Source organism: Odontesthes bonariensis, chromosome 3, assembly GCF_027942865.1.
Source record: "Odontesthes bonariensis isolate fOdoBon6 chromosome 3, fOdoBon6.hap1, whole genome shotgun sequence".
Lineage (NCBI taxonomy): Eukaryota > Metazoa > Chordata > Actinopteri > Atheriniformes > Atherinopsidae > Odontesthes > Odontesthes bonariensis.
The window spans coordinates 25,484,768-25,502,777 of record NC_134508.1 but is presented as its reverse complement, the minus strand read 5'-3'; the positions used below and the strand labels follow the sequence as shown (position 1 = coordinate 25,502,777).

General features: G+C 40.0%; 1 protein-coding gene across 1 annotated transcript in view; it reads left to right on the top strand.

Moving 5' to 3' along the window:
• Positions 1-18,010, top strand: part of uba7 (ubiquitin-like modifier activating enzyme 7) — a 35,037-nt gene that overhangs the window by 9,837 nt on the left and 7,190 nt on the right. Inside the window, exons 17-21 of the mRNA XM_075461236.1 lie at positions 1,437-1,511; positions 2,268-2,469; positions 2,553-2,635; positions 4,533-4,625; positions 6,466-6,657. Of these exons, the coding sequence (XP_075317351.1) occupies positions 1,437-1,511; positions 2,268-2,469; positions 2,553-2,635; positions 4,533-4,625; positions 6,466-6,657 (645 nt within the window). The remainder of the gene's footprint in view (positions 1-1,436; positions 1,512-2,267; positions 2,470-2,552; positions 2,636-4,532; positions 4,626-6,465; positions 6,658-18,010) is intronic.

Below are 18,010 nucleotides of genomic sequence, written 5' to 3'. Positions count from 1 at the left end.
CACATACAACGCGTGTGATGATTCTCCAAAAGTAGAGCAACACAGTGGTTATTACATGAAAATCATTTTATTTAATATCCTTAACTTGACCATAAAATTCTCAGACTTTCTCTCTCTTTTTTTTTTAACCTTAGTTGAATTCAACATAAGAATAAAAAACATTTTCTTGAAATATAAATAATTAACCAAAATAGCATAAATACTAAATAAAAATAATCTTCCTTTGTTATCTAACTTAAACAAGTAACATTTCTCTTTTTTTTAAGAATACATGAACATAACTCATTTCTCTCTCTTTTTAAGAATACATTAACAGGCCTAACTCATGTAACATTAATCTCAAAACTGGAGTCTCCTTCATAAACAGTCCTCCATAAAAGTGTGACGCCTTAATAAATAAAAAAATAAAAAAATAAAAAAAACTCCCCGTGCGCCGCGTACCCCCTGCAGTACCTCCGCGTACCACAGTTTGGGAACCACTGGTCTAAACAATTCTCCAAGCCATATAGTTATTTATCATTCTGTGTTTTTTTTTTTAAGTCTAGAAATGATTGAAAGAAACAGTAGGAGAGCCAAATAGCACCACGTTAGAAGTGCTGTCTCTTTTTTTTATTCATTCATTTTTCTTACTTTTAAGCAGAAATTCCTTGTTCTTGTCCTGTTCTGCCCCTGAGCCATCTGAAGCCTGATTCTGAAAAGGACTAAAGCCGTTGATGCCTTTTGGCCGCTGTAGAAAGCACCCCTGCAGTGAAAACTGGCACCACCATAAAAAGACTCTCTTTCTCCACATATGGACCATTTGGCAACATCAAAGCTGCCGGACCCTTTGTTCCTTTATCAGGAACACCACAAATTGTGTAGTCAACACATGGCTGATAACAATATAAGTTTGTTTGTGCCTCGGGAAGGTTGTCTGCCTGCTGGGTCTGAAGACCAAAGTGAGGATTTATGTTTGTTTACTAATGCAATGGACATGCTGGATAGTGAGTTGGATATCATATATGATGGATGTGGGGAAGATTATGTATTATTTGTCCTTTAAGTTTTTTTTTTGTTTTTTTTTAAAGGGTCACTTGTGACCACAGACTCTTTAAAGAAGTATGATAAGGCTGCTGATGTCAGTTATCTGACCCAAGCTAACTTGATAAAAGAGAAACAAAAAGATACACAAGCCTCACAAACAACCACACACTCGGTTGGATATTTGTTGGTTCCCAGTGTTCACATCTAAATTAGAAAAATCTAAAACATATAGTATGTTTGAAATGAAACACGGCTCTAATTTTGTGTGAATCGGAGGTCTGACTGTGGCAGATTTATTACCCTTATTTATTACAGATTGAGTTATGAGCCTTTTGAGCAACATAATGAACTAAGATCTTATTTAACAGCTGTTGAACATAGTGATAAAGGGGTTTTCTTCTGCTTCTCCGTAGGTGACCAGTAATGGTCTGCCCTTCTGGTCTGGATCCAAGAGATGCCCTCACCCACTGACCTTTGACCCTGACAATGTGAGTAGTGTCTGGCTGAATTGACAAGGCAGTAGCAATGCTAGCATAGACTCAGTGGAAGGGAATGGCATAAAGATGCCACAGTATTGCGATAGCTGCTCACATTCCCACTTTATCTGGTCTGATAGTGAATCTTATCTGTGCTAGAGATCCATGTAGACAGTTAAAGACAGATAATGACCTGTGCTCAATACACAGTAAAATGCTTAAAGCCTAAGCTTAAGCTTAACTTAAAGCCAAGCTTTTTCCTGTCTAACAGCAAGCCAATAATTGTATACATTTAAGAGTGCAGTGGCAGACTGATAGCGATTTAAAACAGTTTAACTTTGGTCAAATGGATGTTGAGAGTCAGTACTGCCACTCGGAATTGTCAGCTGTGAAATGCAATTTAACTGCAATTCTTGTTATTACTGAACTGAAAGCTGTATTGTACATAGTGGAGCCTGGTTGTACAGCTAGTAATACATAAACCTGTCTGTTGTGAACAAGACTGACAATGGAGTTATTAACTATTACTATTAATAATTTGTCTTCACTGTACTGCCTTAATAATCTGATGCTCTCGTTCCCTTTTTCATGATCTTTCCATATTTTCACCCTGCATGCAAGTCAGTCATGCAAAAGACTCAATTCCAGATAGATTTTGAATCAAAGTTTTTTATTCTTTTATTTGACCAGTAGAATAAATGTAGAGTAGATGCATGTCATTTTGCTCATTTTCATGATAAACGTTGATATTTTGATTCTGTGTTTTAGAGTACCCATATGGACTTTGTGGTGGCAGCAGCTAACCTGTATGGCCAAATCTACGGGATCAAAGGAACAAGAGACAGCAACTCCATCAGAGACATTTTAGTGGACGTCAACGTACCGTCTTTCACTCCCAAGTCCTCTGTGAAAATTCACCTTACAGACAAGGAGATGGAGGAGGAGAAAAACAAAGAGAGTGACGATGCCGGTGAGTTTGTTCAAGTTGCTATCGTTTTCTGTTTCCGCCATCAGATGCCTTCTAACTTTACGCTTTCCATGTTTTTGCCACAGAAAAAGCCAGACTCGAGGAGTTGAAAGAAAAGTTGTCTTCACTGAGAAGCTCAGCTCAGATGTACCCCATGGACTTTGAGAAGGTAGGGCATGGGCACAGTGACACCTCCGGTGCACACTTAGCAGAAGCTGCAGACAGTGACTGAGTGGCAACAGCCTTAGTGGGGAGCAACACTTAATTCAATAGGTGCTTTCAGAATGTGATTTTTTTTTTGTGGGGTCTCAGTGGCCCAAATCTGAGCCGATCCTCAACACATTCACGAAACAGAGCTTGATTGTATTCTGTTTTCACAGAATGCAGAGCCTTGCAGCAAAGTGGGATATTTTTTAAATGCCCTTCCTGATTTTAAAAATAGGAAAAACAGCTGAGTCTATCAGCTTACATGGAACAGATTGATATTTTTGTCAGAAGTGCATCATGTAACTTCTGAAGAAAGGCAATACAGTCAGAAACTTACAGCTGTGTTGATATTACAGTGTTTTGTTTTTTTTCAAGGCTAACTTGAAGAGCTTTTGCAAGGCCGACATTTTACAGATACAATAGTTACAAAGTTATTTTGTAATGATTGATGGTGATGATGCGTTCATGTGTTCAACCAATCAGTTACGCCACAGACAGTTCCCCTTATGCTGAGAGATTATCTCCTTCGAGGTAGGAATAAAATTAAGTCCCTTCACACTAGCTTCTGTGAGCCATGGACATCCTCAGTTAACTTGGTGCACACGAAGAAATGGGGGGGTACACTCTTTAAGTCATTCAGTTGCAAAAAAGTTACTTTGGAAACACTTTGAAGACTAATCAGTCTGCAAGACATCATATTACTCAATTTACAACTGCGATGGAATCAATTAATTGAAATTGATGCCATTATTCTGCAAGCAACGTATAAAACTGAATAGAAATCTGTCACAGGGCTGGATGTGCTGCCCAAAAATAAAACAGGAAATCGCGATAGAAATCACATTCTGACCTAAACTTTAATTTAGATCCCCAGACTTAGCGCAACTTTAAAGCATAAATTTTTCCATAATTGGTAACATTAGATAAATACTAAACAGGACTAAATGTAAACCATCTTCTAGTCAGTTATTCAGCAATTGTGGAAGTCCCTCACCAAATATATGTTTGCACTTATTGTGAATTAATTTTTCTTTGGATCTGACTTTTTATTGTACCCGTCTACCAGGTACAACACTTAATAGTAGTAGTTATGAGACATATTTTACTTCTGATTCAAATCAGGCCTGAAAGGATACAGTTACTGTGCTGCAGAATCGGTTTGTTATTAGAGAACTTTGGAGAGTGATTCCAAAAGTCTCCTGAATGAGCTTTGGGTAAAGCTTTTTGTGACACGGTGGAGACATTAATGAAGGTATATGAGGTAAGTTAAGTACATATTGAATGTCACCTTGAATAAAAACAAAATTCCAGACTCCCTTCTCTCATTTTATCCCCACATGCCCTGGTCATGCCGTGGACAGATGGAATGTGTGTAGGAGGGTTTCAAAGGCATCAGGTTGCCAACCTGGAGCTTCCTCACCATCCCTAAAGCCATCCCAGAGTGACAGTTGTCTTCCTACCTTTTGTAGAGTCGCAGTAGCAGAGGCATGACCTCACTGTCTATGTCGATCACAACAGAAATATGATTTCCACTGCATTCTGACACAGTGACCACAGCGACACAACAAAGCAGGCAAAGCTGAAAAAGAGGGCATTGCATCATTGGTGCGGTCACTTTCAAAGGACATGGTTTGATCTAGCTTCCTTGGAACTTACAGTATTATGTAGTTAATCCTGAGTGCAGCGTTTTTAAACCTCTTATGAAGCTAAATTTGGGCTTTTCATTCCAATAAGTATATTTGCTTTTGATATTATGCTGATATTACGCTAATGATAAATTTGACATTGTTCTTGTGTGTCAAGCTTTGTTCTGTTTAATAATAAAGGCTTATGTATCTTTACAATCCCATGTGTCACAGGATGATGACAGCAATTTCCACATAGACTACATTGTCGCTGCATCGAACTTGAGAGCAGAGAACTACGACATCCCTGCAGCTGATCGCCACAAGGTCAATATTTACGTCATGTGCATCATCTAAACAGATCTCTTTGAACAGTGAAGCATTTACAGGAAAGTGTCACAGATGACGCTGAGTTGAAAGATTATATAGATGAGGGTGAAAAAAGTAGACCAGCAGCCCCTACCCCCTCTCCCCTGGGGTCATGTTTTTACTTGGTGCTTCACACACCTGCCCTAAAGCCACAGAAACAGCCTCCTCACCTATTGTTCCTAGAGCAAAACTAATCATAGCACTTTACCTGTCGCCTGGGAGGTGACACCTGAGCCAGGCCTTGTAGCAGCCGCTGCCGCAGACACACACCGCCAAGACAGATGGAGGGGAGGGTCCCGTAGAGTGAGAGGAGACAAAAGAGAGTTGCTCCTGTGCGTCTCACTGGGGAATAACTTCAACCCTTAGTCACCCTTTAACCCTGTTTACATACTGTTTTATTCCAAACATACAGCGCACAAATCATACAAACCTTCATGATACCAAGGCTATATGAAGTATGGTGTCATTTTTAAACAGATATGGTGTGTAGTAAATCTGCAAAATCATAAATAGCGTTATCAAAATGGCTGTGTATAGCATAAGCTCTACAAGACCTGCATTAAAGTTTAAAATATACTTAAAGAACAGTAAGTACTTTGTGTCAATAGGTAACTTTACATCTGCGCACACAAGAGTCACATGTGGAGTTCCCCAAGGTTCCATCCTGGGACCTCTTCTGTTTAACATCTACATGCTCCCACTGGCACAGATTATAAAAAACAACAAAATAAACTACCATAGCTATGCAGATGACACGCAGATATATATTACAATGTCACCAGGAGACCGAGGCCCTGTACAGGCTCTTGGTAAATGCATTGAGGAGATTAATGACTGGATGTGCCACAACTTTCTCCAGTTAAACAAAAACAAAACTGAGGTAATTGTCTTTGGAGCCAAAGAGAAACGATTACAGGTTACCACAGAACTTCAATCTTTACACCTAGAAACTACCAACCAGGCCAGAAATCTGGGTGTAGTGATGGACTCAGACCTAAATTTGGAAAAACACATTAAGGCAGTAACAAAGTCAGCCTACTATCACCTTAAGAATATATCAAGGTTAAAGGATCTTATGTGTCAGCAGGACCTGGAAAAACTAGTCCATGCATTCATCTTTAGTAGGCTTGACTACTGTAACAGCATCTTTACAGGTCTACCTAAAAAGTCAGTTAGACAACTGCAGCTTATTCAGAACTCTGCTGCTCGAGTTTTCACTAAGACCAAAAAAGTGGACCACATCAGTCCAGCTCTGAGGTCTTTACACTAGCCGCCTGTCCATCAGAGGATAGACTTTAAAGTTCTGATGCTGGTCTATAAAGCTCTGAATGGTCCAGGACCAAAATACATCAGTGACCTCCTGACCCAGTATGAACCTTCCAGACCCCTCAGGTCATCTGGATCCGGTCTTTTATCAGTTCCCAGAGTCAGAACCAGACATGGAGAAGCTGCGTTCAGCTTCTATGCTCCACATGTCTGGAACAAACTCCCAGAAAGCCTCAGCTTAGCTGAAACACTCAGTGTATTTAAGTCCAGGTTGAAGACACACCTATTTTCAGCTGCATTTGAATAAAGCTCCAAATCTGAAGCTTGAGTTTCAAAACTTAATCACATTTTAACTACTGATTTTATGTTGTTATTTCTTTCTTTTTTGTTTAAAATTTAAATCATGCTTTTTATTTCTACTGTTTTAATGTATCTGTAAAGCACTTTGAATCGCCTTGTAGTTGAATTGTGCTATACAAATAAACTTGCCTTGCCTTGCCTAAAAGTGAACTTCTCACTGTCTCCTTCACAGAGTAAGCGCATTGCTGGAAGGATTATCCCTGCCATAGCCACTACGACAGCCGCAGTGGCAGGCCTGATGTGCCTGGAGCTGTTCAAACTGATTCAGGGTCACGAGAAGATCAGCTCCTACCGTACTGCCTACCTCAACCTGGCTGTACAGTACTTTGTCCTTTCCCTGCCCAGCCGACCCCCAGACTTCGAAGTGAGTAGACGCTTTTACAACCGCCGGCAGTCTCGGTTAATGGCTGTAGGGATGAGATCTATGAAGCATTCACTCCAACTGGACCTGAGTAAAGCACTTCATAAAGTCGGACAGACCCTCACTGTACATACATTGATGATTTAAGCCTGTCCACTTTGAGGATAAATCTGTTGACTTTTTCTTATAAATGTATGCCTTTCCTCTCTGGGTGGAGAGCATTAAGTCATGAAGGAGTGCTCTCAGAATGAGAGCCCATTATTGTCAGTCTCTTGCGTATAAGCCTAGTCTTTAGCTGGCTCAGTATAATCCTCAGGATATTTTAGGGCAAGTAAGGCACAAACAGAGCCAGGCTTGCCTCTGTGTTTGGATAAATTTACTGGATGTAAGGCAACTGTACCCAAGACACAAAAAAAGGGGTGGGGTTTATTCTGTCAAGAGAGAGTGATTTTTGTGTCTGATCCCCCCATTTCCCTGATGTTCTAACAAGTTTGAGAAGTCACAAAGTGGCTCTGTCGTGCTGTATTAATTAAGATGTAAAGAAACATCTGGCTGAAGTTGGTCACCGTCTGGGTCAAGTCTTTGAAAATATCCTGTCAGTTACTTTTGCAGCCCCCTAACAGTTCCTATTGCCTGTTTCTGTAGCTCACTTCTCAGGGTAATCAGATATTTAGACCCAAAACTCACTAGCTTCTCTCTTGGGGCACTGAACTTCTGACAGGCAAAGGTCACTGTGTGTCAGCAAGTGGGGTAACTCTGTCCTGTGTAACTTGAGGGTGCAGTGACAGGGGGCTCTGAGACAGTGTAGATCTGGTTTCAGCTTTGGTTGGAGGGAAAGGTGCAGCATCTGCAGAAATGGCAGCTGTGACGACAGAGACAATCTTCCTTAAATGCAAAGACACGGGTGTTCTCAAAGTCCTAGCCTGTGAACTTGTTCACGTTTCTGCACGCCTGCATTATTTATTTGTGTCTGATCAATTTTGCTGGCGTGAAACACCACATTCCCAAAGCACAATGGAACTTTGGAGTAATTGACATAATCCAAGTCAGACAGTATAAACCAGTGGTCTCAAACTAAAAGGGCCGGTGTGGCTGCAGGTTTTTGTTCCAACCCTGCAGCAGCACAGCTGACTTGTTTCATTCAATCAACTGAACTGGTTAAGACCTTCAGTGCAGACAGTTCAGTTGATTGAATGAAACAAGTCCTGCAGCCACACCGGCCCTTTCACCTTTCACGGATCAGTTTGAGACCACTGGTGTAAAGTATGTTTTCGAGTGCCCCGTCATTTAGTTGGAGGTACAGGCAGATTAGACATGTAAGATTGTTCGGAACCAGCCTCCGCCAACATCTGTGAAAATATGCGTTTTCAAGGATTTCTTCATTCTGGAGAGAAGTCAAAGCAGAGAACATCACCATCAGAGGAGCAAGTTTGTGCAAATTCTTTAGGTCAGTTCAATCCTGTTGGGTTCTCCTAAATGAGGAGTACACTTGTGATAATACTCCACTCTCTCTGAGGGTGTGTGAGAGACAGATGTGCATAACTGCAAAACCTCTGGGCATCTATGTGAGACATGCTCTAATTTCTTTGAAAGAAAATGTTTTAGTCCTGTGTTTTCATGGTTAGTTAAAACCTTTTATGGTGTTTTCATTTCTGTTAATATAATCCCCTTTTCGCATGTAATTCTTGAGCCACATAGAAAATGGCGCTTTCTTTCTGAAAACATGACTAAAAGAAGTCTTGCTGTTTTTGAGCTCTACAGTATGTATATTTAACTTAGTAAGAATTCCATCTCTACAGTATATTTCATTGTCTATATAAGCAAAATTCAGACTCAGCCATTAATATTACTTTCATACAGCTTTCATTTTGAAGTTATGTTCATCCTATTTATACAATATATTTATACATAATGTCTAGACCACAAGTCAGACACAGAGGATATTTGGAATACTGGAAAAGACAAGCATTTAGATTTGAAATATGTATATATGTATATATATATGTATATATGTATATACATATATTGTCTTTTCCAGTACTCCAAACACCCTCAGTGTCTGACTTGTGGTCTAGACATTATGTCACCATTGGAAGAGATTACTTAATGTTGACACTGTTTTAATACTTTAAAGATTCTTTTTTTTACTACTACTACTACTACTTTTGTGTACTGTACTAAAATTGATAAATTGAAGGTAAAGATATGATTTTTTTCTAAATATAATAATTATATTACAGCAAAGAAAAAAGAAAGAAAGAAAAGCAATATCCTTGTTATTATTACTTTCTTATCTCTCTAAAAGGTTAGAGTGTGTTTTAGTCGCCGACTTTTGAAGCAGCAGACGTGCAGCTGTTGAATATCACTGATCAGACATGCAGTATCAAGATCTCAGCTTACTTTTGCAATGACTTAAACCCCTCCGCTTATGAGATCAGTCTCAGTTCATTAATATCAAGTAACAGCACCTTCATCTCTCTGATAGTACTCATGTCCCACCCAGTGTTTGTCCAAAGTGGGGTGTGCCGCATCAGAGCGTTGCCATCACAATATAACCTATCCTGTCACAGCTTTAAAGGAACAAAAATATTTGTGACTGCTGTGATCCGTGGCTTATGGAAAACATGTTTTTAGGTTTGCCTGCGTGTACTCCTCTAGCTCTGTGCCTTTCACTCACTTACTCACTCTCCCACCATCCTAATCATTTTCCAGAATTTGTTGTTTTAAAGCAGCTGTTTCCCAAAATAGGAAGTTAGCCTGGCTCTCCCAGCTGCTGCTCATCTCTGTACGGGGGTAGAAATATGTGAATAAAACAGGAGGCTGTCCTTGTCTGCCCAACGCTGCAATTCTGTAGTAAAGTTTTCTTCCTTATGTTTTACAGGCCAAAACATTAAAGGCGGGGTAGGGGATCTTTTTCTGGAACATTTTTTTACATATTGCTTGAAATACTCTTCACACCCCCATTGCAACCAATTAATTAAAAGTTTTGACACAAATATGAAAAGTTTTAGTGGCCTCTAGAACGTACAATCTAGGAAAAACAGTATCCAATCATTGTGAACGGACCGTTCACAATGATTGGATATTGATGCCGTCTATCAAACTGCAATCTGCTCCCCCCTCCTTCCCCCTGTGCGCGTACCCTGCTCCGTGAACGAATTACGCGTCCAGAAGCTTGGCAAGAAGGTAAACTAGAGCCAGCTTGGCTAGCACCTAGCATTATTAAACGTATAGTTAGCATAAACTGAATACTAAATACTAAAAACGGCAACGATCAATGCTTGCTGTCAGAACAGCGCTCGTGCACCTTCGTGCTCGTGCGCGTTCATGTACTCTAGAGGCGTGCCTTCGGGGGAAAGTGAAGAAAAGGGTTGGGACTTTTTACCTGTGTATTTTCAAAATGTTTAAAGGAGTGCTCACAAGGAATAAAATGTCTCAAATGGTTGAATATAAAGACACAAAACCTGTACCCAAATATATGTGGGAAGGCCTAAATGTGATTTTAAGAGCTTCAGTTTTTTAGACCATGCACCGTAATGTTGTGTTGAGAATAATAGTATATTGATAAATACAAAATACCACAGGACAGACGGATATTAGACATGTCTGATAGCGGCTGTGTTCAGCAATGGCTCTCAGGGCTCCAGAGGGCTTTGAACTATCAAACATACAAAGTTTACATGACATTTTTGAGACATTTTCAAGAGGGGCTGCTTGTAAGAACGAACGTGTCCACTCAGACCTGCCATTCTTTTTGCTGAGCCTGCCATCACCCCGGTCCTAAGTCTGGAAAATCTCAGAATGAACCTGTGTGTGAACAGAGCAGGGGATCCTCCAGAGATTTCACCGTTAAAGAGCTTGTGTGGCGATAACTGTTGCTGGATCATATTGTGTTCTGCTGGCCCGTATGTCGCTGTCCACATATTTGTGGAACGCATACATGCATGTGCTCTCAAAAACAGTCATCATTATGGATAAGTGTGGATTCTTAATCTGCTTGCCGGAATGTGCAGTAAACAACACACTTTGCTGCACTTTACTTTTTACATGAAGTCCAGCCTTTTCATGTGTCACCCTGAAGTGTTTACAGTTGTGAAAATAAATCCCAAGCAGAACTGTGAATGTGAACTTTGTTTCATACAAGACGATCGTTTGCTCACACAATAGCCACATAAACTTTGTCAAATGATATGTCAGTGCTTTTAGTTTGTTCTGCGGACCCAAAGTGACAAGATGAGGAGATTTTAATTCTGCTCTAGATGGATTCTTGATTACTAGCTGCACAAGCAGTTGAAAGGAGCAGTGCACTAAGTGGGGTTAAGTTCAACCCATCAAACAGTGCAGACAGTGCATGCCCTGTTACTCCAGAAAACAAAACCTCATAGGACATTAAAGGATATTTTAAGAGCAGGAAAGATTAATGAATGCTACACTCCTGCAGCTGTAACTGAGCTGCAGCTTCAATAAAACGCAGAAACATAACCCGAGGCTGAAGGAGAAGAGGACATGTTTCAGCTGGGTATTAAATTAGTCAATCTTCCACCCGTGCAGCAGCTTGCCCAACACTCTGGACCAGTGTATGCTGTCTTTACTTGTCTGTTGTGAGGGCTGCTGGTGTTGTGCCAGAGAAAACTCCCTCTTTCATGCATGTGTACACACACCCTCTGCACCCTGGTCATAAGTCTGTGCCCTTTCAGATTCCCTCGATGCTTCTCTTCCACAGCTTACCCACTCAGCCTCTAATTGAATTAACAGGGTTGGAGGCGAGGCTCCTGGTCCAAAGAAAGCCACTCGTAGGTCAGTGCACACAATAGTTCCTTGTTAATTGCCTGAAGAAGACTGCTGTTTCCTGCCTTCACAGGAAGCGGTGTATTGAAACCAGATTTCCCAGAGAGCTCAATGTGATGTTTCTTGCTAAATGCTCTGCAGAGCATCGGGATGAGGAAGGGTTTATGTGATCCTCAGCCCCAGGCTCTTTTTTTACAACGTGTGCATTTTTAAACAGAAACAAGTTGGTGTGTTTGAATTTGTAGGTAATTTGTTGTTGCAAATGTTAAAAACAAATACTGTGGTCAATTGATTTGTGATGCGAGTACTTGCATAATTGAAGGTCACACATCTGGCGCACAAATAACAGAGAACGGCTTAAAGAAAGAAGGAGAACAACAAAAGGGGAGGCTTTCTTCACATGTGGTTAAATCTGTGTTGGCTTCTTTGGACTGTGCCAGTAAAGAAACAGGGTGAACATGATCCAAGGCCCTCTTTATTCCCAGAGGGGTGCAGAGTGCATTGTGCAGTTTGTAACTCAAGACCCTGACACGAATAGTGCTTGCAGGATAATGAGTAATCTGTGATCAACATGTATGGCTTGTGCCTTCTGTTGTTTTCCAGGCTTTATTTGTTGGTATTGTGTTGGTTGCCCTCATGTTATTAAGTCAAATGTCTTTCTATGCGTCATTGTTCTGTAACTGATCGTCCTCAATTCCTCATTGACCTTTACTTCCCCCTTTGTGTCATCAGATGCAATATTATGTCTGTAGAAAGGGTGTTTATTTATGTGGCATCAGGCAGGAGCTAGTGCGTGAGTGAGAAAACATTTGGACACGGACTAAATTTCTAGACCTTTTACGTAGTGGACAGTGTAGGACAGCTCATAAACTCAAAAAAGCTGATGGGTTCTTCTTGTATCCCCACTTGCTTCAGACGCTCTGACTTGTACTTCTCCTTGACCACTGAAATAGCTCTTTCCTTAGAAGAAAAAATATTCTTAGATTATAATTTTCTTTGCTGTAGTGTTAAATGTACCTAATCTGATAGATTTAGGGAATATTGAATGTACCTAAGAAAGCGTTGTTTCTTTCTTTCTTTTGGCTCATTCAACCAAAACAGAGACGTGGTGATATTTTCAACAAAAAAACAAAACACAGTATGAAAACTGGTACAACTAACCCAAATGAAACCACGTTAATGTTGTTCACATTCATTGTTTGTCCCATTATTTGTTTGTCATGTAGTCTTTTATTTGTGCCTGTTGGAGGCTCAGTGAAGCGCTGAGGGAGGCAGAAGATGGGCTCCATGGTTCTCGTTAGTTGTATTAGATTTATGCCAAGTAACTTTGGCATCCATTTTCTGCATCTACAGGCATTGCATTATGTCTTTCTTCTTTTCTTCATAGTTTATGGAAATCATTCCAATAATCTGATAAAAAGATATTTGAATCAGGATAAAAGTGCTGAACAAAACGACAGGCCAACATTGTCTCCATATTGGTTAAAAGTGATTGTTGTCACTGTTGCTTAGATGTAGTCATATGGTCTTATGACATGGAAGCTACCTTAAGCCATAGACACCATTTTGACTGAGACTGTATCAAAAAGAACCTGGGCTGGAAAACGATTGAGAATTTTAATTGCGATTTATTAGATAACTACATGCTGTTGATCACAATTAGTGTGTCTGCGTAATGAGCAGGTTTGCAGCAGCAGAGCAGTTTGTAAATAAGAAGAAACAGACGGAGAAGCTTTCGGTTTGCCACCAACAGAATGAAACAATTAAAATTTTGAAAACTCCACCTGACTTGCACTCACTCTGCGACTCATGCGCCGATTGGCTACAACAGTTAAGTTGGAAAGATTTCAGTGCCTAAAGGAACATAAGTTGTTTTTTTTTAAGTTGGGTTGTGTGATGTGCATAAGAGTCACGGAGGTGTTGTGACTGGGAAAGCTGACAGCTACTCAAACTGCGGCCACAGTAGAGCACGTTTGGCATCTAAAACAACTTGATGCTCAAAACCTTTAGCCAGTGTTAAATTGCACATCTTTATACAACTTTTACATCAGATGATGGTTTACTTTGTCACTATTTTGTCAGCCGAACAACATCCACAACGCTACACATCACTGCATGTATGGTTGCTGCTTAATTTATCCTGTTTGATTGCAATGCCTCTGCTCCAGTACGATGCACAATAGTTTTCCGAATTCAAATATTTCACCTTGAAAGCAAGCAATATATCCTAACTGAGCCACGTGACAGTTTCATGTGTTCCCAGTCTTATTTGATTGTGTCTAACACCCGAAGAGCTTGTAGATTACTAACAATTGACAAGAACAGGACATCATATCGACCTACACATATCAATAACTGGCTCCGCCGACCAACACATGGGACAGCTGGGTCATTGTATCTCACACGCACCGTCACATCACGTGACCAAAGTGCGTGACCCTTGATTTTTAAACATCAGATCAATGCTGCAAATTAGAATGTAGCAACAAAGGGTATGCAGATTGGAGTTGAGATCTGTATATTGTTGTTTCATTGACATGTTTGCAGAGAGCAGTGTCCGATTTCAGTAAGACATACCAAAAGTAAACACTGTGTGTACTTAAAATCCCTGAAAGTCCTGGCCAGAATTATTGCCACCAATTAATTATTAGTACTACACTTTAGAATATGTTCAGTATGAAATGGAAATGAAAAAGTTATGGTCTGATCATGACTGAAATTGATTTAACTATAGCACAGTAAGAACTAAAAGGCTTTTATAAAGTGAAATGAAAATCTGCAAATACAGAATGTACCCTGGAACCATAATTGCCCCCCCTTGAATGAAAATGGATTATTCCCTCAAAGACAATATTAAAAGTAATTAGATTTATCTGTGCTTGATTCTTTTTTTTATTCATTAATTTTGTATGTAGATGATAACCCCCCCCCCCCAAAAAAAAAATAAATGATGGTGATGAAGTATGATAAATGTAACTAGAATAGTATCTACTACATATGTTTATGTATACCTCATGTGTGTACTGGGCTTCAAATTGCATTATAAGCATCATTCCGAGTGCATTAGTAAAAATCTGCATTTGTCACAATTAGATGTAAATGAAGCAGAATCCATTTTTATGTTCATCTATTGCTCTCCAGCTGCAGTCTATCCAACATTTGTTGTCTCTACGTGCTCCAGCATGTCAGAGGCCCATTTGTCAGGGTTTTATTGACTCAGTACTTCTGCCTGAGGTCATTTTCAGTCAGGTGGAGTGCTGTTATCTTCTCATTTAAAAGACAATCACATTGAGATTCTGTTTGCTGTTTTACACGTCAATGGAAGCCTTTCAAAAGCAACGGGCTGCTTTTAGTCTGCGTGTCAAACTCTGCACTCTGCAGAGCTGCCACTCCTTGCTCCTCCTCAACTCCGCAGCAGCGTGCCACAAGTTAGCTTTAAAAGCATGCACTTAGATTTACTACTTATTGCCTGGTTTGGAATCTCTCTCGTGTACAGGCACTTTTTAATAAGACCAATATCCTGTCAGCTTTCTGGGGTTTTATCAATTGCAGAGAGCTGAGTTAGCAGTTGGAGGTCCCAGCCATCTGGTTCTTCACTTCAGCCCACAGAGATGGGTGATCAATAGTGATCAAGTAGCAGATGACACTCCCGACTCGACAAAGGGCACATTTTACATAACAGTACCACTGTCCCCTTGTAAGAAAACAAAGACTAAAACCAAATGTGTTTCTGAAGACATGGGTTGACAGCTGCTAAATAGAGGTTTTTTTTAAGATAATCAATACAGTTGTTTTAATCTTATCTGCCATCAGAAGTGTCTCGTCTCACTGAAAATTTCTGTTGAACACTGGTGATTGTTGTCTAAAGATAATGGAACAGAATAATGGAACAGTTCCAGATCTACAGCTGAGAGCTTCCAGCTGCTGATGTTGTTATCTTATCGGCTTCATCACTGCGCATCACCATTGGTTCTGTGCTGCTGATGTATTGGATAGCGAAGTCAATTAAAAAAAAGAGGAAATTGATTGTCCACTTTTGCTTCCGATAAATGAAGTGATTATGTGAAACCTAAATAATCTCGTAGTCATCATCTGAGGGGATATGTTATTCTGCACATACGCTTGCACTTGCCAATGTGTTGTGACCCTGGAGGCTTGATTCATAGAGTGCATGAGAGAAATATGTGTTTCTGCACATGCAGATTTGCTCCACATTTGCTCCATTTTCTGAATGCTACCTATAAAAAGGCTTCACGGCAGTACCATAATATAACAAATGGCAGGCACATGGTGCTGCTTGCACCTCTGCCACCGAGTATTATTGGGCCCTAATGAAACACTTCTTTCTGAATGCTCTTGGTCTTGTTGTGCTCAGTTTGGCTGAGTGGTATCTATCAAAGAAAGGGGCACTAGCCATTATTCATCAGTTCAATGTATGAATAACCACTGTTGCATATATGCTCATTCTCTGATTTAAAGTTCATACAGTAGTCAGCAATGATAAAATGCAGCTAGGCTTTAAGGCTCATTTGAGGCCTAATCTTTGACATGAGGTCTTAGGTTGCCAGAATGTCTACAGAAGGAAAAGCTAAGAGAAGCTACAAGAGATTAAGATAAAAAAAAAATATGATCTAAAGAGACCACACAGATCCTCCATATGCCTCCCCTTTAACTCACTTTGAAGCCATCCAAAGGAAAATAGTTCCCTTTGAAGGAACAGGCCTCTAGCCACAGTGGGTTGTAAAAACGTTTCCACTGTTGGAATTCTGGTTTGATAATGAAACTGAGACAGGAACGTGCCTCTGCAAAGATATTTCTTGTGGCAGATTGTAAGTAGGAGGGCTGAAAGCTCTCAGCTTCCTGTCCCAAGAAGTGCTCTATTGTTTTAAAGGGCAAGTTTAAAATTCACATTGTGAACATGATTCTGTTCCAAATTAAATGACCTGTGCAATGTGACCACTGGTGTGGTTTTAGTCAGAGTTTTTTTTTTTGTCTGACTCTTTATCTGGTTCATAAGCTGAACTTCCTCTCACTGCATTCCCGTCCCCTCATGTATATCTGCAGCAGAGGCATCTATTTTTGGACTCCATCAGTGAGTTGCTCATGTTATCATATGCAACAGGTCATATGTTGTTAACTTCCCTAGTGTGGTCTCTTTGTGTCCTGCGATCCAGAGATAATCATACAATGATATATATTGTGTTAACCTTATATAACTGTTCATTAAAATTAAAAACATAAAGAAATTTATATTTAACATTCCCCTACATCATTTGAAAGGTTAATAGTACTTACCATTTACTGTTTTGAAAAAAGATCAAATAAACACTTAATGCAGTCACTTTTTATGTATATAAGACAACCTTTTTCTCTTGAGTCACCTATTTAATAATCACTTGTTTCTCCAATTAAGATGATTTGCAGCTTATTCTGGGCAGCAGAACTTAGTTCCACAGCAGATTTATTTTGTGTTGTGAGCTGTTTAAAAAAAGCCCATGTCCTTTCCCTTTCCTTTTCATATATGGTTTTACTTTTTTTTTCAAAAGTTGTTTTGATACTACATGCGGCTCATTTGAAGATAATGCAAATCACTGTCTCCGTTCAGATTTTTCAGGAAGAGGCCAGGAGCTCTTTAGGCTTCCTGTCAACAGGAGGAAGCTGCCTTCATTTCTGGCTGTTCATGTTAGTTGTTGGAGAACTTCAAATCTAAAAATGTCACAAAGGGAAAGAGAATTTATGACATGCACAGCGTTTATTCGTGGTCAGTGGAGAATTTAGGATCTGTTTTTTAGCCTTGGTGAAACAAGGAAGAAAAAAAGAGTCATGAAGTATTAAAGCTGTGGCCTGCAACTGTTTCAGGCCACAGCTTTAATTATCCAGCTGTTATGTGACGGTAATGTTGTGTCTAGATTGTGACTGAAGTTGATGCAACTGCACAGTAAGGACGGTTTACATGGGAGGGATGTTGTCTGAGATTTTCAACTGCATCAATTCAGATATTACAGTAGTGAGAAGCAGTTTTTTTCCCAGCATTGTTTTGGAAAGAGTAGCTGTTTTAAGTTTCGGGGGAAGTTCAACGCTTCATTTGTTTTACAGACTATAGCGCAAAAAATTGGCCATCCTCCAACATCAGAACTCATAGAGCAAACTAGTACAGCATAAGTGAGGGCTTGTCTCATCCTTATCCTCAGAAGTCAAACACAGTGCAGCTCAGGCACCCGGAATCAAGACTGCCAGCTTTACTTTATGTTGAAACAGAGATCAGAATCTGCAGAGTGTAATGGGACAATAGACTTGTAGTTCCTGATGTTTAATATCTTCTCAGCTAGCATGTTTCTCTTTAACACTGCATCCTGGTTCCATAACTCTTATTTAATGTTCATTTCCAGACACAGTGGAGACTTGCTTTTAATGGGTTTACAGTACCTTGAGGACACAAGAAAAATCTCAGCTTGCCTTATTCAAGCTGAAAACTCCAACATCAAAGCTGAGCAGATAACTGTGATTATCCACCAATCAGCACTTGGTAGGGATTTTTCAGTCTCTGTCACTCTCTATATAACAGGTG